This window comes from Diorhabda carinulata, chromosome X, assembly GCF_026250575.1.
Source record: "Diorhabda carinulata isolate Delta chromosome X, icDioCari1.1, whole genome shotgun sequence".
NCBI lineage: Eukaryota > Metazoa > Arthropoda > Insecta > Coleoptera > Chrysomelidae > Diorhabda > Diorhabda carinulata.
Window position 1 is genome coordinate 28684282 of NC_079472.1, and position 25863 is coordinate 28710144.

The window sequence follows — 25863 nt, forward strand, 5'->3', positions numbered from 1 at the left end:
GAAAAAGCTTTCTCATGATCAAATGTTCATGCATAATTGTGAACACACTGCCTTCTGATATCTTTACGGCCTCAACTCAATTTCAATTTACGATTAGATATAACCAATTTATGGACTATTTTGATGTTTTCTGGAGTAACTACCTAAATCGGACAACCAGAATGTTCACACGACCATGTTTAAATTCAGCAAACCAATAACAAATTGTTCATTCGATGGACCAGAGTCCGGATAACACTTCTGAAGTATTTTTTTCATCAAGTAGCAATGATAAATTAACACACGAAATTATTTTGAATCCATTATTTAGAAATTAACAAAAGTAGCTTCACTTGAATAGCTGTCTTTTTTGTCTGACTAATCGAAATGTCATAAACGTCATATGGATTTGACAATGGCATCGCCATCTGTGTGTCAGTCACACGACTTATTGAGTGATGTAATATTTACTTTTTTTACATCAAATAAAATATGAACACAAAACATGGTTGTCCACGAAATAGTTAGCTCTCTGAATTAGCTTCATGAGATATGGAGACTGATTTCCTCCCCTTTAGATCCGGGGCTCTTAACACACAGTTAGTTTTAACATTCAATGACTTTGTATGTTGTTTGATTACCCCCATTTCTCCAAGTAAATGAATCTTTTCAATAATTAGCATGGAAGAATTTTGGTTACCAGATGAGGAAAATAATAAAATTTTAAAACATAGTTATGGTTTCTATAAAATCCGAACTCAAAACAACAATTATAAAATTAACATAAATACATATTATAAATACCACTATTGTATTTCGTATTAATGTATTCGTTTGTTTTTTTTTACTACATGCGCAATAAAAGTTCTATATATAGAAATAACTTCAGTTATCTACATAATCGTAGTGTGTATAAATAGAATTATTATACATTCACACAAGTTAAAATCGTGTAAAATTTTGTTTACTTCTGGAATTCAATGTTATAACGAGTCGTACTCAATATATCGGTACGAAAATAGAATTATACAAGGTGGATCGTGCCGATTAATTATAAGCGATAATGAGAGAAACAAAGAGAAAATTTCTATAACAAACGTTGATTTATATTAACTTCTTCAAAATAGACAATACCGCTAATTGATATTAATGACATAAAAAAGTTTCTCTATAGGCACAAATTCCATACATTTCACTGCGACCTTGAAGGTTATTGTGTGAATGTTGGTTTCAACTTCTACAGCTTGCATTTCATTTCCAGAATTCTAACGAGCTTCCGTATCTGTACCGCTTTCATGGACCTTAGATTTTGTCTGAAGCACCCCTTGTATATAATTGCAATGTCGATGCATTATAGAAATAGAGGAGCTGGAGGTGCTCTGTAGCAGCTCTGTAGATGTAGCTTACTTAGATGCAAATACCTTTTAGATCAAAGTTACGATTGACTTTATGGGAGTGTGGGAATCTCCAGAGTGTTTCTCTTTCGACTTCTTCTTTTTTCCGAAACTATTTCTTATAGACGCTCTTGTTCATTTCGAGTGAATGATTTGGCCTCATCAAGACTATTCTTATCTCTAGCCTTAATTTCAAAATGCATTGATATATAACTCTTTTGGTAGTGTCTTTCCATGTTAATTTTTTCTTAACTCTGTAAGGGATTTTTTGAACTGTCCATATAACATTCCACGGTATAGACTTTGAAAGTTTTGTTGTTTTATATTTTTTCCTAGCTCTCTTTCTTACTTAGCATCATAATGAAATTCTAATGAGTTGTACTTGTTCTGGGAGAACCAATTTTTGATATCCTGAATGACCTCATGGACTGATTTGTCTATCACTAAATATAGAATTATGCATAATAAAATAATAAAAAGAATATGGGCTGAGCTGTTTTTGCAATGGCATAGGAGGTATGTTTGAAGAATTAGGTTAGGTTATGTATGGTATAAATGTTGTTCTTTCCCAATCGCTTACTTAGTACATCTAGAAAATTATGATAGTTTCAAAATCTTGTTTGATTTTGTTAAGTAACGCGAGTGTAGCTGGCAGTTGAAGGAACATTTTAGAATGATGACATTTTCAATGGGACTACAGGCCGGTGTTATCCGTACTTATGGCACAGCAGAGCAGATGCTAAGTACTATATTCAATGGTTATTGTCTGTTAGAACAGAAGAAGCGGTAAATCTGTTAATGTAACTTGTGAACAATAAGTTGGGGTTGATGAAACAAACAAAATATTCGCAAAAGTTTTATCAGGAGTTATCAGAAGCAAAAGTTAATCGTCATTAGCCCGCAAATTAGATTTACTCTTGTGAAAAATTTGCAACGTTGCTGAATCGTACGCAAAGAGCGAGTTGCAACATTTTTAAAGCAATAGTTTCTCGATTTTAATAACATGGGAACGTATTCAGAAGAGCAAGGATATCTTTTTAATTAGTACACGATGAATTTGAAGTAAGTTATAAGAACCAATACAATGAAAACATGATGGGGTACTATATTTATGAAAGAAAAGGTATAAAAAATATTTTCCACTTTTATGCAAATAGTTATGATAGTATAACTCAATGAAAATAACAAATATATATGTGACTGCTTTCATCTTCAATTCAAAATTAAAAGTATGGATTGTAGAAAATATCGTTCTAAATACAAAAACAAACATTTTTGTTTCATATTTTTTTTGTCGACGTAAAATATAGAAATATAGTTCGAGACTGTATTGACCTGTATTATTGATTTCTCGATCCCATGCATCCCAGTATGTGTGGGTTACAGCTTTAGGTCTTACCATCTAGACACCAACACTGCTCAACTTTCTAGAACAAGGGTTCTTAAACGGTGGGTCGCGACCCTTAGGGTGATCGCGTCGTGGTTCTGAGGGACAGAAAAGACTTGCTACACAAAATACTATTTTTTTTGGAAGCCAGCAGAATGATTCAATGAGAAACTGAGTTCGTTGGAAATTAACTAATTGTTGAATGTCTGGGTTGATTTTGTCAAACACAAAATAATATCATTTTCCTTTGCCAAACGATTTCTTAATTTTTCACAATTGTAGGAAGTAGCTAATGTATCAACATCTTGATCGGAACTTTGACCAATTATCGGTTTTCCTTAGCTAAAACTTATTACGGCAAATATCGTCAAGAGTAAATTTCATTGATCGCTGATCAATTGATATATCAGTTTATCATGGAGGCCAGCATTTAATTAAGCTTTTTAAAAAGCTGTACCAGAAAAAGGTTTTTGCTTTCCACATAGACCCACTTGTATCTTTAAAAGGAATATACCTAATCACGCAATTGCTTTATCAAGGCTTCATTCTATGATAACATGAGTATGGAGAGAAATGTTGTGTCAATGCTGATATCACCAATACTTGCATTCTTGTGTTTCATTTTTAATTTCGATTATTAATTATTAATAAATTAGTCCTCACCACAATCTTGTTAATAAAGTTGTGATTAGTGGTGGTTTTTTTCTATTGTAACAACAATTAATTATTGCCATCTTTTTGTAAACGGATCATTCCATCATTTGCAGAAGATAGTTATGCGAGGAACAATTAATATTTCATAAATTCTAATTTTAATTGGTTTTTACATAACGATGCTAAAAATTGTCTGAAATATAGAGGATAATAAATCAATCTAAACGCTAATAAGAACATTAATTAGTCAATAAAAATGAATCATAGAGGTATGAGTACTCATAAATAGTATATTGTTTTATTTGAAGTAAAAATGATATTGTTATGACTAATCTGTAGGTTTTGGAACGAAATAAGATTCTAATATTTAGTTTGGTTAGGTTATCTTAAGGTTTTGATTTAGTCGCCAACGTGTGTTCAGATAAAAGAGCTCGTTGATGATTTAGAAAAAGCCATGCCTATTTTTGCATTAAAAAAGTTTTGTTTCGACTGCTGACAGTGGCGGTTCACAGTGTTGTATGTCATGTCATAATTTAGTTTGTTTCTCGGATCTAAGTTTTGTGTTTTGTATTTATTATTATTAACTATTTAAAATAATTGAGAGTGACTATTTGACGTAACAGTATTATACAAGTGAGGGATACTATAGATCTAACCAAAACTAGAAAAAACTTATAAAAGTTGACTATGCAACCGAAAGTGTTATCGACGAAAAGTGTATGATTTTTATGAAGTCAATTCGGTGCCAACATTGGACATGATACAGAACAAATTGCGTATGAACCTTGAGTATGACTACAATTGTTTAAGCAAACTTCGGTATGGTTTTGAACATAAAAAACTTGACAACAGAAATTATGGTATTATGGAATCATGTATCGTCAAACTTCGATAAACGCCTCAAACAGGAATATATACACCGGTAAGGTGTATATAGAGGAATGAAGTAATTATCTATAAAAATACATGTTATTCTAATTCATGAAAATCTTCAATGATCCACATAGAAGTCTACTATAAAAATTCCATTCCAACATTATTGTATATTATAAGACAACTTAGTTTTTTAACATGGGACGCCACTGAAGGCGGCAAAATCCCTTGTTATTTTTTACTGTTACCGTATTATCGCTCCTTATAGTAATCTCTAATCTCCTTTTAACTCAAAGACGCCTCCTAGATCCCTTCAGTATTACAATCCTTCCTTTCCACATTCTAATTTCCAAATTGGTATTTTCGCTTTTCTCAAAGATACACCCGATACACTAGATTTTAGTATCATGGCGCCGCTTCAACTTTTTGTACGAGGCATATTTTTTAAGTAAGTACCGTGCAATCCAGAACAAAAGACGTGGCAAGTTGAGTAAGGGTATCGTTTTGCTGCATGACAATGCCCGTCCACATGTGGCTAATCGGACCAAAGATCTCATCAAATCTTTTCAATGGGAAACTCTAGATCATCCTCCCTACAGCCCTGATCTGGCGCCCAACGACTACCATTTGTTCCTGCACTTGAAGAAACACCTGGGCGGTCAGCGTCTTCAAGACGATAACGAAGTCAAAACAGTTGTGATACAGTGGTTAACAAGTCGTACTTACTTAAAAAATATGCCTCGTAATAATATATTTCATGTCAGTAATGGAAAGTAATTTTCAATATTCAATATCTGAATACTACACCTTCTCAATAATTGAAACCTTTTTAGGCAATTTTTTAAAACAGCATCCTTAAAAAAATTTCTAGCATACCTGATAATCTAGGCAAAACATCATTATAAAATTCGCTCAAGTATTATTAAAGAAACTTTGATGGTTTGGCAAAGTGTATAAATTCAAAAATTGAATATTATGGAGACATTAGAATTTCCGATATAGAACAACTTCCTTTGTATGGCATGAATTGAGTGATCAAATTTTACTGTATGCTGGCTTACCGTATTGATTCACTACATTTAGTCAGCGGCTGTTGATGTTTGTTGGTAAACAATGCAACATGTCATTCGGCTTTGAACGACCTCCCCCTCCACTCGAGAAATTCAATAAAACCTCGAAATTGAATCGAATTCTTCATCTACCTATCTAGACTAAAACTATCAAAGTAAATTGTAGTAAATTTGTGATAATTTTATTCTTTATATTCGCTTTTCTGCAGCTGCCAGGTTAGGAGTTTCACCCACCAGACTACAAATTCAACTCATTCCAACATCTGGGAATCCAGTTGAGGGCTGCCACCATACCTGATTTCCATAGATAAGTCTCAGCCTTATCTTTAATATTTAAATAAATCTGAATTGTTCTGCTCTTCAGGATGCGCGGCTAATACGAATTTATTATTTTTTCAATAAACATATTTATAGCTGAATCTTTTTTTATTATTGTAAGCGATAAATATTAATTTGGATAATCGTCTCCGAGGATAGTTTTAGATTGTTTGATTTTCTTTTGCTTTTCCGCGTTTTTTTATTAATTGTTGACGTCTTTCGTTAAATAGTCTCGTTAAAGAGTCTCCTGTCGGGGAATTAAAGGTTATAAAATTAAAAACAACTCGCAGTTCTACAGCTGGGTTCTACAGGTTGGAGGTATCGAAATGCATATAGAAGTAGTGTATTAGATTCTGAGGTGTCTACGAGCTCGATATATTTCTCTCGAAGATGATGAAATAATATTACTTGATAGTATGGGATATTACTCTTTGGTTGGAATAAAAGCACTCGTAATGCGTAAACTAGGTAGTACTAATCCCTTCACGATTTCCAAGCTAATTTCCAAAATGTATAAAATTATTTTTACATTTTAATCTATAAAAATACACTAAAGTCTAATTAATGTAGGGTTTTCCACAATTTGTCTTTTCTAATATTTGTTTCGTCTCCATTACTGTCTACTGGAAGTTTATACAAAGTTGGCAGTTTTTCTATGATCGGTTAATTTACACTTCAATTTTACATTGTGCTATCCTTAATTATACCTAGTTGATCGGTTAATATTGGTTATTCACTTTTACTTTTTAAAGATTAGTAGGAGTAATAAAATTTTTCGCTACTCTTAATTAACAAACAACATCAATGATCTGTTATATCCGATATAATTTCAAATTTATAATCAAATTATGTTTGTGCATATTTAATTTAGTTATCAAAACAAAACATCAAGCTCTTCTATTTTTTATACGTAAATATGGTTTCATGAATCGTATTTGCACCAATTACTTTTCCAATTTTCCACTTTTGATTGAGGACAAGTGATAAGATAAGACTTATTTGCTAAATATAAAAGAGTGTACTTGACATTTCAAGTGTAATACTTAGAAAACAAGTCAAAATTGTTTATTGCATTGTATATATATATATATATATATATATTTAAGTATATACTATAATACTATTGAAATATTTTATAAACAACTTTGCTGTTCTGATAAGTACTTAAGTATAAACAAATACATAAACTGAAAATCTGACAAAATAATTTTTCCCATTTCGTTGTCATTGTGGCGCAGTAATTACTCAGCCCCAATTACGCATCGTCGGTGTTGCAGATTTTATGCGGTTTTCATGTAACCTATCGAACTAAAAATCCCTCTGGGTCGTAGAGCTACTTTTTTTGTTGCCACTAGAACATTCAGTTTTTTATATCGTTCACGCGATGATTGGCGGACACACGCACGATGAAGCAATACCAAATCAAATGAAATCTGTTGGGATTATGTATAAGGTAACAGTGTATTTATGGGAAAAAACTAAATACATTATCAATTGGAAGATTATTTTATTCACTTTGAGTTTCGGTAGTATGTCCTCAACATTAACTCTCGGACAGAACTAAACTCCTTACTTCCTAACCTTATTACATTTTTGTATTTTCTTATCATTTGTATATATAAACCTATACCTGGTTTTATGACCTGTAGCTCGAAAACCTTTTTTGCTTTATTTTAGGAAATACCAAAATATATTCATTGCCTAGATTAAAAAGTGTTTAAACGATGTTTTACAGTAGAAAACTTTATATCCAAAATCATATTAAAATCAATATTTTAAAAGTATAATATATTGAAAGAGAAGGATTATTGCACTCAATATTCCCACAAAACCCTTCCCAAAAAAATTACTACAATTCCAGCGCTGCCGACTCGCCTATATTAGGGCCATTCCAGAAATAATTGATCCTACATCCCAAATAAGAACAACTCAACGAGACTGTCCCTCTAGTCGAACGCTCTTTTGCTTCACTCTTTTTAACTAAAAACAATAATGAATTACTCAAATAAATCTGTAGTTAAATTTTTTTGTTGTACTGTTAAATTATTTCTTCTAATGTTTTTTTATTTAAATCTGTTCTTTCTACTCCTTCCCTGTCTACTTGTTCCCATAAGTACTCTCGATTTTCATTCCTGTTTCTCGTAGCTCTGTAGTTTTCAAATAATAAATTAAAGGAGCTGTAAATACTAATACATCACTGCCTTATAATTACTCAGTTTTTTTGTTTTAAAAGTACGTTCGTATTCACTTAATTACATATTACACTTAATTACATATTTCATGCGTATTTAATATTCTTGTTTCTAGGAATGTTTTCAAATATGACATGACAATATCCGTCATTTCATCAAAATTCCCGTTTCGACATCTATTATTACATTCGCGAGATACAGGTGCAATCATTTCATGTGCACACAGTGTAAACTTAAAAGACGATCTCGACTACAGCGGTAAGGGGCGATAGGGACTGACCACTCAAATTTAATAATCCGATGTACAGTGACCGAGATCACTAGCGCAGGGAAATTCCAACGGCTGGATTTCTCACGTTACGCATAATCAACGACTTTCGATTTTGAATTTTGTTTAATAAATAATTAATCGTGCTATAAATAAAAAAAATTAAAATAAAGTTAGGACAGAATTTGGTTATTTTCTTTATAAATCCACTAAAAATCTTCTTTATTTATTTATCTGAATAGAATATTTTCATCAATTTTTCCCATAGCTTAGTTCATATCAAATGTCCCATTCTGGTTTCTTATTGGTAAACTATCTTTATCATGAAATATTGAAAAAACCAAGTTGCTTGGTGAAGTATCATGAACTTCCTCATAACATAACTGCGTTGTGGTTTTCTATAGGTTTTTTACATAGCTTCGATATTTTTGTGTTTTAAAAATTTGTAAATTGTATTTTCTCTAATTTTTGTCATTTTGGCTATTTTTAAAGAAATCATTCTATTATATTATTGAAAAGATTTATGAAGATTAACCTTATTTTTATTGTTGATTGCACATTAAATGACTAGTATTTCTTATAACATTTAATCTCATTAAAATGACAAATTTACTTACAGGCTTTAGATTTGTTAGGTGCGGATATTGAAATCAGAAGCAAGATAGTACAGGCAATTGAAAAATTATATCAAATTAAACTGTAATAAATTATATAATATATAGTGTGACCAACCAACGTGCAAATACAGCCGATAAGCATCTGCTAAAACGCTTAGATTCATATTACTTAATGCTTATAGATGTGGAGTTTTCTTCTTCAGTTCTCCCCCACTTATTCCTCTACTGCACTAGATTTTTTACCTATTACCATTATAATTTTCTCTTACTTGCTGCCTCCTTCACATCCTTTAAACATGCCCTTCCTGGTCTTCGTTTTTGTGCATATTTCACTATTATTTCTTCCGTAATTCTTTAAATGCGACTTAACACTTTCAGTTATCTTTTGATCGTAACTTAAAATTTTGTTTCGACGTATTGTCCACGTATTTGCACTATATGTAAGTAACATCAGAACCACTTTTATATAAACTTCTGTTTTTTGTTTATTTGGGTCTTTCTCTGCTGTTTTGCGATCTAAATAACGGTTGTCTGTTAATATCTTCGACACAAATTAAAGACTGCGAATGGAAAAGCATGTCGATGTCTTGACTAGATCTAATTTGATTGAAACTGGTCAAAATATTCTGCTTTTCACTTTCTAATTGTGAAAGATGTATGTCAATAATTATTAAAACTGGACAAAAAAGCTCTATGAAATACTGGTCTTTGATATCAATGAAGTAATAAAGAATGTGGTAGAGGAATATATATGTAGGCTTACATGTTCTTTTTTCTATTTATTTAAGTATCTTCCTAAATAAATTTGAAAAAAATTATGAATTATTTTCTTGTTGCAGGTTATCCTAGAGTTCCGGTGAGGGGGGGAGAAGCCTGGCCATGCGCCTGGGCCTGGCTTCTCTGCTGGTCGTGCTGCTAGGTTACCTCGTTCACACACCTCTCGTATCCACAATCGCATCTCGCATGACACAGAATGACGATGACGCCGACTCCTCCTTGATTGCGTCACGCCTACGTAATGGTACTACATCGATCAAGCTCCGTCCTTTGGCTAGAGATAACTATTCCCATCTCTTTGGAAACTATCTTGAGGTGGACGACAATGATACTGATGCGATCAAAGTGGAGGAAATACCGCTGCGTGGATTCAAAGAGGTGCTTGCTGTTGGAAATCTAGAGAAGACTGATGAAAATGTTGTTAACACAAAAACTGGTAAAAAGACGAGGTTATTTGTTGGGTACTTGACGGCTGTTAAAGGGTTTTTATATGAGAGGCAAGGTTTGGCCATATCTGGGGCTGTCAAACTGGCGTTAGATCAGGTGAGTACTAAACATCATCTCAGATTATTGCTGGTAATTTCATTAATGAATACTGAACCTACTTGCACAATTGACGAAATGCTGAATTAGAACTGAAAAGCTGTCTGAAAACAATATAATAAAAATATTCGACCATTCAACAACCCCAGTTGCGCGCTTTGAAAAATGTTTAAATCAATTCCGAAATAGAATCTGTTTTTGACAATTTGACAATGAATCTGATAGACATATTATCATACTCTTTTTATATCCATTCTTGTCAGAGCATTATGTTATTTTTGCTGAAGCAGATAAACTTAGTCTAGAAAATGGTCAAAAAAATGGAGAGTAGACTACAGTTTTCGGCGTAGTTTCAGTAACCATTCCCTAGTTTTATTAGGCAGTAACTTGTGTTAATTTATGTGGCGTGAACGACTTTCCTGTATCAATTGATTACATCAACCTGTATAAAATAAATAAAGTTGTTACTTAGTGGATTTTGAATGTTGTAGTCATGAGATTTAATATTAAAATTAAATTAATCATATTTTTGCCTAAATAGTTGGATAAAGCTAGTATTTGGTGATCCTTTGGAAACGAACAAACAAATTTGATAATAAATTCATTACATCTGCCACATTTATCATGTTTACTTGTATTGTATATTAACAATTTATTATTAATCTTTATGACTGGCTTTTTCAAAATACATAGATAAAGTAGGATTGGATAGATAACTGATATTCTGATATGAGGCATTATTCAGTTTATTTTTTGGTCTAAAAATTTTCAAGTTCACGAAAAATGTATACTACTAAAATGTAAATACATATATGTTTGCTAAAATTACCAAAGTTGCGATAGAATTGTTCTCTTCTATTAAGTAAACATATTTTTAGGAAGCTATTTTAGAAATATTCAAAAGAAATCAATGTTTTGAATTTATATATTAAGAACAAGTGTTCTTTGGCGACACTTTTATTTTTTATAAGTAAAATTATCGTGGGAATGGTTATTATAACCACGTCTTTGAAACTCTCCTCTGTATGTCAGTTCGAAATTGTTAATACTTTTGATACATTTAACAAATAATAGATGAAGTATTCATCTTAGGTTAAAATGCAAAGTTAAGTTTGTATATAAACTGTATCATTATTATTTAGATAAACAATGATAACGAACTTTTGCCGAATGTTTTCCTCGATCTAAAATGGAATGACACGAAAGGCGATACCGTACTGGCAGTAAAAGCAATGACTGATATGATATGTGAAGGAGTTTCCGTATTCATTGGCCCTGAAGGAACTTGTCACGTCGAAGCTATTATTTCACAGGCTAGGAATATCCCCATGATAAGTTATGTAAGTCGAAAAAGTTCTGTTAAACATGTTAAATATATAAATTCTTCTCGTGTAGAGTACTGGGAAAACCCAGATTATTCATTAGAAAACTTTTATCTATGAAAATTAAGTCAATTTCTTTTGTAAAGCTTTCAATTTAGCATTTTGTTTCAAATTCATGTTAATTATGTTTAATTCAAACTTCCCAAATTGATAAATCTCAATTTAAACCATCGATTAATTAGTCTGATGGACTCTATCTTTATACGTGTACAGGAAAATTTCTCTTTTATCAAGACCAAGCATCGAGTCACAAGTCGATTAAAAGCTGCCCATTTTTTGAATCACTATTAAGTAAGTCATACACGCTACGGTCTACCAGAGAGGTTACATGTACAGGTGTGCCTGCGCAGGTCAACCGAATCTGGTACAAAAAACTGAACAGGTTTATTGCCACATATTCTCTCCTGTGAACCGTAACGTATATGGCGACCTTTAGCTTTTCGCAGTATTGTTCTTCATTTAGTCTTTCTGGACTGTTGCTTACAGTAAATTACGTTATAATGCTAGATTCTTCTTCATTCAGTTCGATCTTTTGTCTATGATAAGGTAATACAATTGTGGTTTTACTGATATTAGCATTCCTTCCGCCGTTTTTACGATCATCACCTTGGACTTGTATGGTACTATAATACCTTACGCTTCATCCAGGTTATCGCTAAGCTAACCGTCCATTTTTCCCTATTTTTAATCTCATTGGCTCCCATCTCATCCACCAAGAATATGAATCTGCATGCACAACCACCATTGTTAATCATACATGGGGTCTTATAATTATCCTTGAGGAACCCTATGAAGCACATATGCTCCATAAAAAAGCTTTCTATACATCTATCTACTGAATTGTGAAGCTGTCTAGGATGTTTTCCCGCTTTGATCCGTTAAAAAAATGCTTAATATCTAAAATATAATAAAATCTAAAAATACTTGATTGATTTGATTTTTGTAATCACAGTGACATAACCCGGGAGCACGTTTAGATCTTCACTTTATATTGGAAATAGAATCACCATAGTTTCCTTCTGGCCCTAACCACCCTAGAATCCCTTCAACCTCTTGTAAAATATTGTTCAGCGACAGCACGTTAACTTTTTTTTAGGATGCTTATGTATTAAGCTTGAGATTTTCGATAGTGAGGTCGCCCGGTTGCAGGAATTTTATGTATTTTAGGTACTTGATTCTTTTGACAGTTCATTCTACATATACAATCTTTCACCAAGTGGAAGACTATGGGGTTTAGTTGGTATTTGCAGTTGATTATCTTTATTTTCTTGGTTTTGCCAAAATTTCGTACTTTTCTACTCATATATCTTTATCTGATGCCGTAACTACATTCTACCATCTTTTCTTATTAGAAACAACGTAAAAAGGTTGAATAAATCCTGTATTCCTCTCGAAGGAAATTATCTTGATGCATAAAAGGAAAATTGCTTAAGAAACTTTGTTTTGTTCACTAGAAAGGATACTTATTGATCGATGGCTTATGTGTGTAAACTCTTTGCTGTATAGAGAAGAATTCTTTTCTGAATAGAACAAAATTGAGTTCAAAAATTTATTCTACAATTCTATAAAGATCAACGTTTTCTACTTCGTCATAATAATATTTACAATCTATTGCCTACACTTATTTCTAATTTTTAGAAATGTTCAGATTATAAGGCTTCAGAAGTACCGACATTTGCAAGGACTGAACCTACTGACACACAGGTTTGTATTACTTGTTCCTTAAATCAATTATATATTTGTCAAAATTTCGAAACTGATATTTATTTTTTAGGTTACCAAATCTGTAATATCCCTTTTATCTTATTACAAATGGGAGAAATTTTCTATCATTTACGATCAAAGTTATGCCACTGTTGCTACTTCTCTTGAACAACAAGCTGTTCAAAGAAACTTTACGGTTAATTTCATGAAAGAAAATAATTCAGGAAAATTCGATTCTGTCAATTGGTATGATATCATTCAAGAAACGAAAAGTAGAACAAGAAGTAAGTGAACATCAATTGTTCGATATTATTTTAGATGATTTCTAGATTTACTAAAATATTATTGGTTTTCTATTTATTCTTCGTTAAATTTTCTATCGAATATCATATTTTACCTCATTATAATTATATATTCTGGGCTCTTAGTAGCAAACTTACATTCTCTAAAGCAGCTTCTTTCCACAGTTAAATTTGTTTGGAAAGTTATTTCAAGTTGTATGTTATGAGTGTTTCTGATGTGATGAGAAAATCTCACTGAAAATTCCTTAATGAACCATTTACAGAAATTAATTGTTCAGTAACTTATTCTTTGTCTGTTTTTGCATGTAAATACAAATCGTTCACTTCTTTCAAATTGGGAAATTACTTCCAGTTTCTTAGAAATGGCGAACAATACCATTGTAATGTTTTTCTTATTTTTTATACTATTTCTACACTTGGGATGAATTTATGAACACTGTCTTTTACTCACTTAATTTATCTAACACTTCACACTACACTTAACTAACTTATAATAATTAACTACTCACTAACATTTAAATAACTTATTTATTTAAATTCTTCGGTTACTTTTCTATTTCACTATGACTATTTATTATAAACTAAGTAACTGCGCTCAACAAACTCGTTTATATGCCCAAAACGGAGTTCTCAAACATTCTAGAAATAAAGAAACAAAACAAATAAATAAATAGACACTGCTAGAAATTACTTCAAAAGAAACAATGTAAACAAAGCGCCTGCTATTATAAAAAAATATAAAAACAAACATCAAACTAATGCCGCGCTTTTTTTTCTTATTGCATAATGAACTTTATGATCAGTGGCATACCGAAAATATTTCGTGTCATCAACGGTCATTCTTGCTGTGAAGCATGAGTCACTTACAAGTCTATTGATAAATACAAGGATGGTTGGAAATTCTCTTCTTTTACCCCCCAAAAAAACAGAAACTTCAATCTATACTCTATTTCGAAAGAGCGTAGAGTAATAAATGCTCCTCATAAATGCAAAACCCTGAAATTTTTAGTACGGTACTTTACGTCCAAAATTTGGAATATTTGAATGTGCCAATGACTGGACAGAGATATATTTTCCCCATAAGTATGAAAAATAAAAATACAAAATATACTAAACTACACATTACTATAATATATACACTATATACATACTTATATACATACATATTTGCAATATATGTACTAGGACATATTGAAAAATTGTTAGCCTACTATAGAACCAAACAAAATTTCAATGTCAAAATATTTTATTACTCAACATATTCTCCTCTTGCAACGTCTCTAGACCTTGCAAAAAAATGTTTCTTCTTGCTCTACAAAACAGACATCCACATCTTTTATTACCTCCTCGTTGTAAGAAACTTTATGATCTTTGAATAGCTTTTCGCGTCTTTTATCTTTAATTTTTTCCCGTAGAGTGGTCAGTAATGTCGAATAGTAATCTCCAATTATTGTGCTACCCTTATCCAAAAACTCAATCACGATTATTCCATGGCAATCCCAAAAAACTGAAGCGTGAAATTTTCCAGCAGATTTTTGGACACGAAATTTCTTGAAGAACCAGAGTGTCGCCATTCCATCGATTGTTGCTTTGTTTCTGGATCGTAGAAATGTACCCAAGTCTCATCCATAGTAACAATTCGGTTTAAGAAGTCTACATTGTTTTCAAATCGACCACAAAACGAACGCGACCCGTGCACGCTTTTGGTCAACATTTAAACATTTGGGGATGTATTTTGCAGCAATTTTTCTCATTTCCCAATTGAAGTGAGCTATATGATGAACGCGTTCGTATAAAATATTTAGTGCTTCAGACATCCGTTTTAGCCCAATTCGACGGTCTGATAAAATTATGTCATGAACTGCATCGCTATTTTCGGGAACTGACACAGAAAACTGGCCTTCCCGATCGTTCATCAACGTCAATGGAAAATTTACCTTTTTTGAAGCTTGAAATTTAATTTTTCACGGTCGCATACGAAGGACATTGAACACCAAGGTGTACCAATACAGGTACATGATGATGGCTTGATACTCCAATTTTTCGATTTTCACAATTTCGGTGGACATCTTTTTTCTTTTAATTTATTGCGTAACTCGGGTTTACTTTTTTGACGTCAAACTTTACACTGACACTTCTAATAAGTTATTATTCGTTGCTATAGTAGCGCAATATTTTGTTTATGCATGGAACTGGTCTAGGCTAACTAGATATCAATACATCCTCGTATTTTATTCCGAAGAACTAGTGGATGAATTTTTTAAATTAATCATGAGAGGTTCTACAGTTTGATCAATAATGTTATCTAATTCCCATATTTTTTCTTCCTCTTTGATAACATATGTTTCAAATCCCGATTATAACCAGAAAACAAAACAAGAAATAATAAATTATAGTGGAGGATCGGATTGTTGAATTCATCAGTGCTCCATATTCATCATTACATACTCATCAATTACATATTCCTCTTTTATTGATATCACGATTAATAATGTTATGGTAGAATATTTTATTGTAATTCTATACTAATCAAAATTGTTTTACTACACGGGTGATAAGTGTATGTGCAATTTGAAAATTAACATTTATTTCAGTCTACGTATTCGTCGGAAAACTCTTTGATTTGGTAGAATTGATGGACGCAATGCAAGCAGCAAAAATGTTTGAAAAAGGAGAATATTTTTTAATCTATGTGGATATGAATGCTTACTCTGATCAGTATGCATTCCAGTATCTTTGGAGTAAGTATTTTCATATTTTGAATAAAGTAACCCTAATAACTGTATATAAAAATTAATAATAAAAATAAAGAATTATCTTGGGTTTGCTTCAATTCGGTTACTTTGTTAAGGAAACTCTCAAGTGATTGTTTAAATACCGTCGATCAATGCATACTTAAATTACTTGAAAGATTTATTTAATGATTTTTTTCTCAAGTTGAATCAAATACTTGGATATTTTTGCCGAAAGAAATACTTTACATCTAATTATTTGTGACGACAAGCATTAACTTCAATTATCAAATAAATTTTGTCTCGCGGCTTTCAGTCTTGATTCGAATACAGTATCAGAATATAGGGTTATCATTAAACACAAACTGATAGGCAACGTGATAAGCTTTAATACATTTTTATTGTACAGCTGCCCTTTTTTTGCTCAGAAAATTCAATTACTGTTTTTAATGATCAATGATGATATATTCTTAACCTTGTTGTCAAATTACATCCCTGCATCTTTTGTCTGGAATTCTGGCTAGAAATAACCAACCCGTTCAATGGATATTATGCAATTTTTTTAATAAATTCCTTCCTGTCAGACATATATGACAAAAAGAAGTAATAACTTAATTCTATGTATATCAACTGTACGTTCCAAAAGTAACGTATTTTATTAAGGCAAGGTAATAAAATATTATTGATATCATCGTTGTTCAATTTATATAAAAATAATTAATCAAAATTATACTTATTAAAAGTTTATCAATTTCTAGAGCCTGCAGTTCTGAATAAATACACAAATTGCAAAGAACTACCAGAAGCTATGGGAAGTTTGGTAAAAAGAGCCAAATCTCTATTCGTAGTGACAGCAACAGCACCAACTGAAACATTCAAAGAATTCAATGAGCAAGTGAAGTCTTATAACCAGATGGAACCGTTTAATTTTCCTGTTTCTAATCTTTTGCCTTTCGAAAAGGTAGGTTAATGTTCGTTGTATTTAGATCCCCATTTTCCAAACCAATATTATAATTCGAAGTGAACAGCATTTTCAAAATTTTATGAGTTATTTTATGAGAAGAATGATTTTCTAACCTCTGTAGCCAAAGGATTAATTTTTCCTAATTGGATTATTTGGGGGATTTTAACTTATGTTTTGCAAAACATAAAAACATTGAATGGAAAATCACTTTTAAAACGGAAAATCTAATGGAGCTATTTTATGAGAAAATTGAATTTTCTAACCTATGTAGCCAAAGGACTAATTTTTCTTAAAACGGATTATTTGGAGCTATTTTATGAAGAAATTAAATACTTTCTATAGGTAAAGGACTAATTTTTTCTGAAATGGAGCTATTTTATGAGAAAATTTATTTTTTTTTTAACTTATGTGGCCAAAGGACTAATTTTTCCTAGAATGGATTATTTGGAGCTATTATATGAAGAAATTGAATACTCTCTATAGGTAAAGGACTAATTTTTTTTGAAATGGAGCTATTTTATGAGAAAATTCATTTTTTTTAACTTATGTGGCCAAAGGACTAATTTTTCCTAGAATGGATTATTTGGAGCTATTATATGAAGAAATTGAAAACTCTCTATAGCCAAAGGACTAATTTTTTTTGAAATGGAGCTATTTTATGAGAAAATTCATTTTTTTTTAACTTATGTGGCCAAAGGACTAATTTTTCCTAGAATGGATTATTTGGAGCTATTATATGAAGAAATTAAATACTTTCTATAGGTAAAGGACTAATTTTTTCTGAAATGGAGCTATTTTATGAGAAAATTTATTTTTTTTAACTTATGTGGCCAAAGGACTAATTTTTCCTAGAATGGATTATTTGGAGCTATTATATGAAGAAATTGAATACTCTCTATAGGTAAAGGACTAATTTTTTCTGAAATGGAGCTATTTTATGAGAAAATTCATTTTTTTTAACTTATGTGACCAAAGGACTAATTTTTCCTAGAATGGATTATTTGGAGCTATTATATGAAGAAATTGAAAACTCTCTATAGCCAAAGGACTATTTTTTCTAAAATGGATTATTGGGAGGATTTCAACTTGAGTTTCGGTTAAGGCTAGACATTTTTCAGTTTTCATAAATTCTAGAATATATTTAAATGAATGATTAATCATTTAAAAATTGAATGTAGGTATTTTGAATCCGAACTATGAAAAACAAATTTTCTTTATATTTCGTTATAAAGACAAAATCCTGAAATTTATATTTGGTTGCATAGTTTTTAGGGTAACAAAATTGTCTATTCTTATGTCAGAAAACAGCTTCGTTTAAATTTACTGTTTTATATATATTCCTTTGTAGTTTGTATCGATTTATGCTGCTTATCTGTACGATTCAGTAAAATTGTACGCTTCTGCTCTTCATTACTTACTCAGTCAAGAACCTTTCTTAAATGAAACTATTATAGTTGATGTTGCTAGTAATGGAACAAAAATAATTGAAACGATTTTGAAAATTAATGGAACTTATAAAAGTAAGTCATAATCACAGTCCCAAAAAAATTCATAATTCCAATATTCCATTCGTGATTTATAGGTATAAACGGTGCATTGATGAAATTTGACAAAAATGGTGATTCTGAAGGTAACTATTCTGTGATAGCTTATTCTGAACCAGAAAATAAGAATCTGGGTAAATACAATTTTACATGTGATTATCAAATGAGGCCAGTTGGACAGTTTTACCAATCAAGTGATGTCAACAATTCACTACCTGTAAGTTTTTCACTGATATACTGATTAGAACATTATATTTCTAAAATATTTCAACGCAACGACAAAAAAAATAATCAAACAAATTAAATCCAATATAAGTATCATGGGACTATTAATAACATTTTCAAGAAAAAGAAGCAGTAATAATAAACTTTCATCAATGATATGGTATTGTTAACTATAAAGTGAAATTAAAAGGAATCAATTGCAAACTTAAACAATTTGATTTTCAAATAAAACTACAAAAACCTTTTAAACTTTCATAAATAAAATATGAATTAAGTCAATCCAAATTCAATACTAACATTACCATTGTACCAACACTCAATTGTACTGGCTAACTGAAGGTAAACTGGTTAGCAGTTTACCTTCAGTCACTGAAGACGACATTTTGGCTATCGACACGCGCCATACAGTGCATTTGTGAGTTTTGATGTAGTGGTAGTTTGAATACCACCAACAGTTCCAGAAATTCCAAACAGTATATTCAGTAAGGCAGGGAAGAGATAAAAAGTTTACTAGTAAACATCAAATCTGACTATACACTCGTGTCAATGCTATCCTAGTTGTTAAGATGTAAATTGAAAAATAGACATGACATAAAAATTATTGGTTAATTAGTGAGTGATCATCTCGGCTTTAGTGATATCCAAAAACTGAAAAATTTGTTCAAGAAAACAGTCTAAGAAAAGCTTTTCTGCATTTTTCTATATCAAGACTATTTTGAATTCTCATTTGGCGTAGATAAGATGCAATAAATTAAAGAGATTTTTAAAGACAAAGACCTAAACATCTGGGTTTATGATAATAATGTTTTCTATGACGGTCGTGAAATTATCAAATCTATTTCAACTTGAATACTCTATGCAAACTATACCTGAACCTATTACTTTTTTGTTCTTCAAGTGTGAAGCTGCAGATCGTGATTAGATTTTCTCAATTATAGAAGAGATAATTCCCTCGAAGTTGGCAGAACTTACTATTAAACCGTGTTAAAAATATGGGAGAATTGCCTTGTATAGTATCTAGGATTACACAATGACTATGTAATGAGCTTTCAAGTTCTGTGAGTTTCTTTTGTCATAAATTGAGCAAAAGATGGGAGTATTGCCCAGTGAAGTATCTACAGTTACATAGTAACTATATATTGAACTTTGAAAAAGCTCTGTATGTTTGTTACGTCAATTGTGCAAATGATGTATGTACTTTAGTTAAACCATGTCTTTCTAAACTTCTAAAGAAGTGCTTATATGTTTTAACACTTTTATAGATTTTATTTAAAACTTGCCATATATACATTTGATAAAATAATTCATAATTTATCATCATTTCAGTTTTGCCTTAAATGGATTTTTCATAAATGTCTGTACACTATACAGTTTGCCGTTTTCACTACATCTAGAAATTCTTATCTGGGATTGAGGTTTATTTATTATCCAGACTTTGGCTGTTGTACAAAATTTCAATTTTTTCTAATATCTATTAATTATCAGTGTCTTTTTCATATTTCATAAATTCATCATAAATTTTCCCAATTCAATGGAAGGAAACAAAATAAATTTCATAACCAATTGTTACTATAGCAATATACTGTAGCATCCACACATTTGCTAAATGTTTATTTCTCTATTGTTGTGGTAAATAATTTTAGAGATATGAACTTAATGTCAATACCCAAATCTATTGGCCGGATGGTTACAACCGACCTAAGGACCAGCCTAGTTGCGGTTTTGACAATGAACTTTGTCCAAAGCCAAACACCCAACTTAATAGCATCATTGCTGCTGCAGTATTGGCCATCTTGCTCTTCTGTTTCGGTGTAATTACAATGAGCATCTATAGGAAATGGAAGATAGAGCAAGAAATAGAGGGATTGCTGTGGAAGATCAGTAGAGAAGAGATACAAGATTATTTCGATAAAGACATTGTTTCTAGTCCTAGCAGGGTAAGTTATCCAGATAAAAACGTTCTTAAGTTAACAGTATATTTTTTTCAGCTAAGTTTAGCCTCTGCTAGTACGTACGAATCTAGAGGAGGCCTACAAGTGTTCGCCACGACTGCCCAATACAGGGGCGTGGTAGTTAGAATAAAAGAATTGACATTTCCGCGTAAAAAGGACATTTCTCGTGAAATAATGAAAGAAATGCGGCTATTGAGAGAACTCAGACATGATAATGTGAATTCTTTCATAGGAGCTTGTGTACAACCAACCTCAATATTACTAGTCACTGATTATTGTGCCAAAGGAAGTTTATATGTAAGTACGTTTTTTATTCTTGTAGCAAGATATTATTTTAAACATTAATTTATCAAATATGAAAAAGTTATCTAAATAGGAACTACAGTTAATAAACTATGTACCCGATATATTATGATATATTATCGATATCCATTTTTCCAATACAAAACATTAATATCTTGTGCATGTTTTGCTCCACTACTGTTCAGTTCAGAACAACTTATTTGTTGATCTCGTGTGATACTATTGGAAAATAACCTTTTCTTACTTTGATGCTGAAAAGATTTATCTCACTCAATTCAGTATGAATATATTGTGAAATAATAAGAAATTTCCGTTATCTTTGTCATTGGGAATATATTTAGCCAGTATGAATAATAAGACAAGAAAGGAATCGCATGGTTTCTAGTATGAAAATTTTTTTCAGAAGTCCCACGAAGAAGTGTTAAACAAAGTTTCCTTAAAATCAACAAGAAAAATATATACTTTTCAACAAAATTCAAGCTTAATTTGTTATTAGGTTATTTGTTTTTGTGGAAGAACTTTAGGTCTTTTTACCAGTTTAATTTTAGTGCTGATCAGTACATGTGCAACCAAAAAGTAAATATAGTGGCGAATGCGTAATGCTAACAGGTTCATTTAATGTACTAGAACCAGAACTCAAAGCTTTTCCTCCAATTGTAAGAGAAAATGTATCATTCGTGCATGAGAATTACTGAACCACATATCGCAACAATAGACCAATATTGCCAGGAAGCAATTGAAATGCAAGCATTGGTATGTCTAGACAGCAGCCTTAACCTCAAAACAATGAGATGTCTTTAAAGCCTTTAAAAGTCGCTTCACAGTTTATATGGACTGAATCTTGAACTTGAAATATAGAATCGATCAACGTGGGCGAATTTGGCTAGCATACCAACTACGCTATTACGACTCGACGAAATGTGGAATGCTCTTGGTCAAAATGAATTCAGAAAACTACATTTTTCACATTAATTTCATATTGTACACTTTGAGTTCCACTTGTATATAGTCACTTTTTGTTCGACCTCACTGCAATATTTTCTAAGATTAAAAAAAGCGAAGTTATGCGTTAATTTTCTGGAGAGTAAGAATTAAAAATAGATGATTCGAGAATTGGAACAATGACTTTTTAAAGTGATTCTAGGAAGCAATAACAACATCTGCACAAAACATAGTCTTTTCAAAAAAAAACAAACTACAATATTTGTTGTTCAGTATGAACTTAGTTAAGTAGAGAGAGAAAAAGAAAATAGAATGGTTGTTTATTTATTTATATACACAGCTTTTGCTTTGTCCATGATAAAATAAATATTTTGTACCATGATGAGCTACATTTTGGTAAAGAAGTTGGTGATTATCTCTAATTTTCACTTCTCAATCTCATTATGAATAAAACATTTTTTTAATTACTTTCCATCTATATACCTTATCCTTCATATTTGAACTTGTTAAATATTTCTAATATATAAACGTAGTTTATGTTTTTTTTATTTTCAATTATTTTATTTCAAAATTAAATTACATAACATAAAAGTTTTTAATTGGATATCTATCTAAAAACTGTTGTCTCTAATTCATATTTGATTTATTTCTCTATTTCAGGATATTGTAGAAAACGAAGATATTAAGTTGGATAAAATGTTCGTAGCCTCGTTAGTTCATGATCTCATCAAGGTGATTATATGAGATGCATTATTTATAACTAAACTTATTAATTTTGTCTATACTGTTTTATAATATTGCTGCATGAAACCACACATTAAATAGAATATAGAAAATCTATATCACTAAAACAATATAATCAATAACTTAAGAAATAGTTTAGGAGATTTTTTTTAACCAACAATAACGTTCTCAATCATTTCCGTTATTTTGCTTAGAATCAAATATTTTAGCATATACGGAAATTTACTTTAATAAATTTATTATTTTTCCATGAATTATAAAAAGTTTTGAACTATTTTTACATTTTAGGGTATGCTGTATATACATAATTCATTGTTAGTCTGCCATGGTAATTTAAAGTCTTCTAATTGTGTAGTAACTAGTAGATGGGTGCTACAAGTGACCGATTTTGGGTTAGCCGAAATGAGGCAGTGTGCCGAAAATGATAGTATAGGAGAACACCAGTATTATAGAAGTGAGTAAAATATTATCTGTCTTTCTTTAGTAAAAAATCAATTTCTGGTAGTTATTATAGAGGCAGTAGAAGAAAAAGTTCCGTGGTTAGCTCAGTAAACTGAAAATTCAGTCTACTAAAACATCAATAATAATTTTTATAATTCATAACATTGTTGTCACACAAATAAAGTGATTGTTTTTAAGTTTGAATCAAAAAAATAACTTTGATGTGCTGCATTGTTATGGAATACTCAGTATATTTGTGAATAATTTTAAAATGTGCTATACTGTACAAATGTACTATGTCAACACTAAGACTCCTTGCTTTGCCCCCCATCTCCCTCTTTCGTTTTTATCTGTCTATTTTAACCTTATCTCTTACATTTTCCGTTCTTTTTAGCTACTTCATATGTATATGTTATGTCTTGTTTGTTTTATTTTTCTATATGCACTTTGTTCCTCTTCCATTTCCTCATTAATGTATATCCTTACCTTTGTTTATATGATTCTCACATTTCTTGTTAAACCAACCAGTAGGTCGTGTCTTCTTATATGAAGAGGAATCAATTGATTTTTTCCCAGTCTCTGGGTTTTTATATGGATAACCTAGTAGACTGATATTCTGTTCAATAGTCGTAACATATAACAAATATTGAAGCACAAATGAAGAAAAGGGATTGTTTTTGGCTACAATCTTAAGGAAGATCCTGCATTATTGTAAGCAATTTCCAAATGTGAAGCTTAAAAATGGCTTCTATATATATAAATAACTTTGATGTCTGCTATTCTGTACACATTTCTTTCTAATACCATACCAACACTGAGACTGTCTTCTTGCTTTACTTTCATATCCCTATCCATATCTTCTTCCATCTATTTGAACCTTTCCTCTTATGCTTTCATATATTTATTTTGTTATCTAGGGCATTTCCATTTTCCTCATACTATTCCATACCATTTTTCTGTTTATTGAGTCGAATGCACCTTTAAAATGGATAAATGTAATATGTAATTCTTCCCACTATTCTATTTTCCTTTCTATTAAGCTCCTTAATATGTATATGTTATCTATCGTTTGTGTCCTTTTTCTATATGCACTTTGTTACTCCTCCATTTCCTCATTAATTTATATTCTTCTTTCATATGTAGGGGCATCATTTGATTTTTGTCTCAGTCACTGGGTATTTATTATGGAAAAACTAGTAGACTGAATATTATGTTCAATATACTTAAATAATAATTTTAATAAATCATACATATAACAAAGAAGGAAAGTGATTGTTTTCAACTACAGTGTGAAGATTATGTATTTTTCTAACCAATTTTCAAATGTAAAGCTAAAAGATGCCTTTTATATATGTAAATAACTTGTTCGATATTTGCTATACTATACACATTTTTTACTACCGCCTTACCAATACTAACAATTAGGCCGTCTAACGCGTGTTTTGAGGACCAAGTTTTCATCCTTAAAGGTAAACTTAAAACGCACGTCAGACATTGTAATTAAATGTATTTGTGTAGTAGTATTAAACAGATAAGTATAAATATCATCAAGGGTTCCAGAAATTTCAACTTATTAGAGATATCCCCTATAATAACATATATAATAACGGATCTTGTCACCAGAGTTTTAATTAAAACTGTATATCAATTAATGTCAATAAAAGTTTTATGCTAAAAATAGAAATCATTCAGTTACTAACTCAGCAATACTTGAATCGTCATAATAGTTTAAATGTTTAATAAAAGCTATGAAGGTTATTTTTAAAATTTTGTTTGAAATATAATCAACAATATTTTTTTTAGATTTGTTTTGGAAAGCTCCAGAAATTCTACGTCATCCGGCAAAATATATTAACGGAACACAAAAAGCTGACGTTTATAGTTTTGCCATAATTTTATATGAAATTCTTGGCCGAAGAGGTCCCTTTGGTGTCACTCCTTATGAACCTAAAGGTAACATCCATTTTTATCCTATAGAGATATCTCGTTATAACAAATATATAATCGTAGAAATAATAGAATTGGTAAAAAAATACAGAAACGACGAACCCTTTAGACCTGCTATAGCGGCACTCGATGAGTCCGAAGTAGGTTGTGATGATTATGTTTTGCAATGTATGAAAGACTGTTGGGCCGAAGAACCAGAAATGAGACCAGATTTTGTTACGATTCGGTCAAGATTAAAAGGGATGAAAGATGGAAAGTAAGTTTTTTTGAATATAAATTTTTTATCTAAAGAATCTGTATTTTTTATATAAAATTTTTTTATCGTTGAGATTTCAGTTTTAATATGTGAAGAATAAATCAAGAATTCATATTACACCCTGCAACTTGATCTTTGTCTATACGCAGATATTAAATATTCTGTAGGGTTCCTTAAATGTTTTGAAACTTTTCTAAAGAGAGAGAAGCTTGACTGTCATTAGAAAATTTTACAATTTTATAGATAAAGCAACACAATTTTACATTAGATAATATAAAAAGACAATTTGTCTCAATAATAATTAATTATATATATATATATATATATATATATATATATATATATATATATAT

General features: G+C 30.9%; 1 protein-coding gene across 5 annotated transcripts in view; it reads left to right on the forward strand.

The window, feature by feature from the left end:
- The window catches only part of LOC130900614 (receptor-type guanylate cyclase Gyc76C-like), a 136457-nt gene that overhangs the window by 98952 nt on the left and 11642 nt on the right, over positions 1-25863 (forward strand). For all 5 annotated transcript variants that reach the window (XR_009060196.1, XR_009060197.1, XM_057811329.1 and 2 more), the window contains exons 3-16: positions 9592-10072; positions 11215-11412; positions 13093-13158; positions 13229-13442; positions 16055-16201; positions 16951-17153; positions 18505-18676; positions 18739-18917; positions 20569-20862; positions 20914-21174; positions 22783-22854; positions 23155-23320; positions 25111-25260; positions 25318-25510. Coding sequence is in view for 3 of the 5 variants with exons in the window: in XM_057811329.1 (XP_057667312.1) it covers positions 9632-10072; positions 11215-11412; positions 13093-13158; positions 13229-13442; positions 16055-16201; positions 16951-17153; positions 18505-18676; positions 18739-18917; positions 20569-20862; positions 20914-21174; positions 22783-22854; positions 23155-23320; positions 25111-25260; positions 25318-25510 (2756 nt within the window). In the remaining 2 variants the exon portion in view is untranslated. The remainder of the gene's footprint in view (positions 1-9591; positions 10073-11214; positions 11413-13092; positions 13159-13228; positions 13443-16054; positions 16202-16950; positions 17154-18504; positions 18677-18738; positions 18918-20568; positions 20863-20913; positions 21175-22782; positions 22855-23154; positions 23321-25110; positions 25261-25317; positions 25511-25863) is intronic.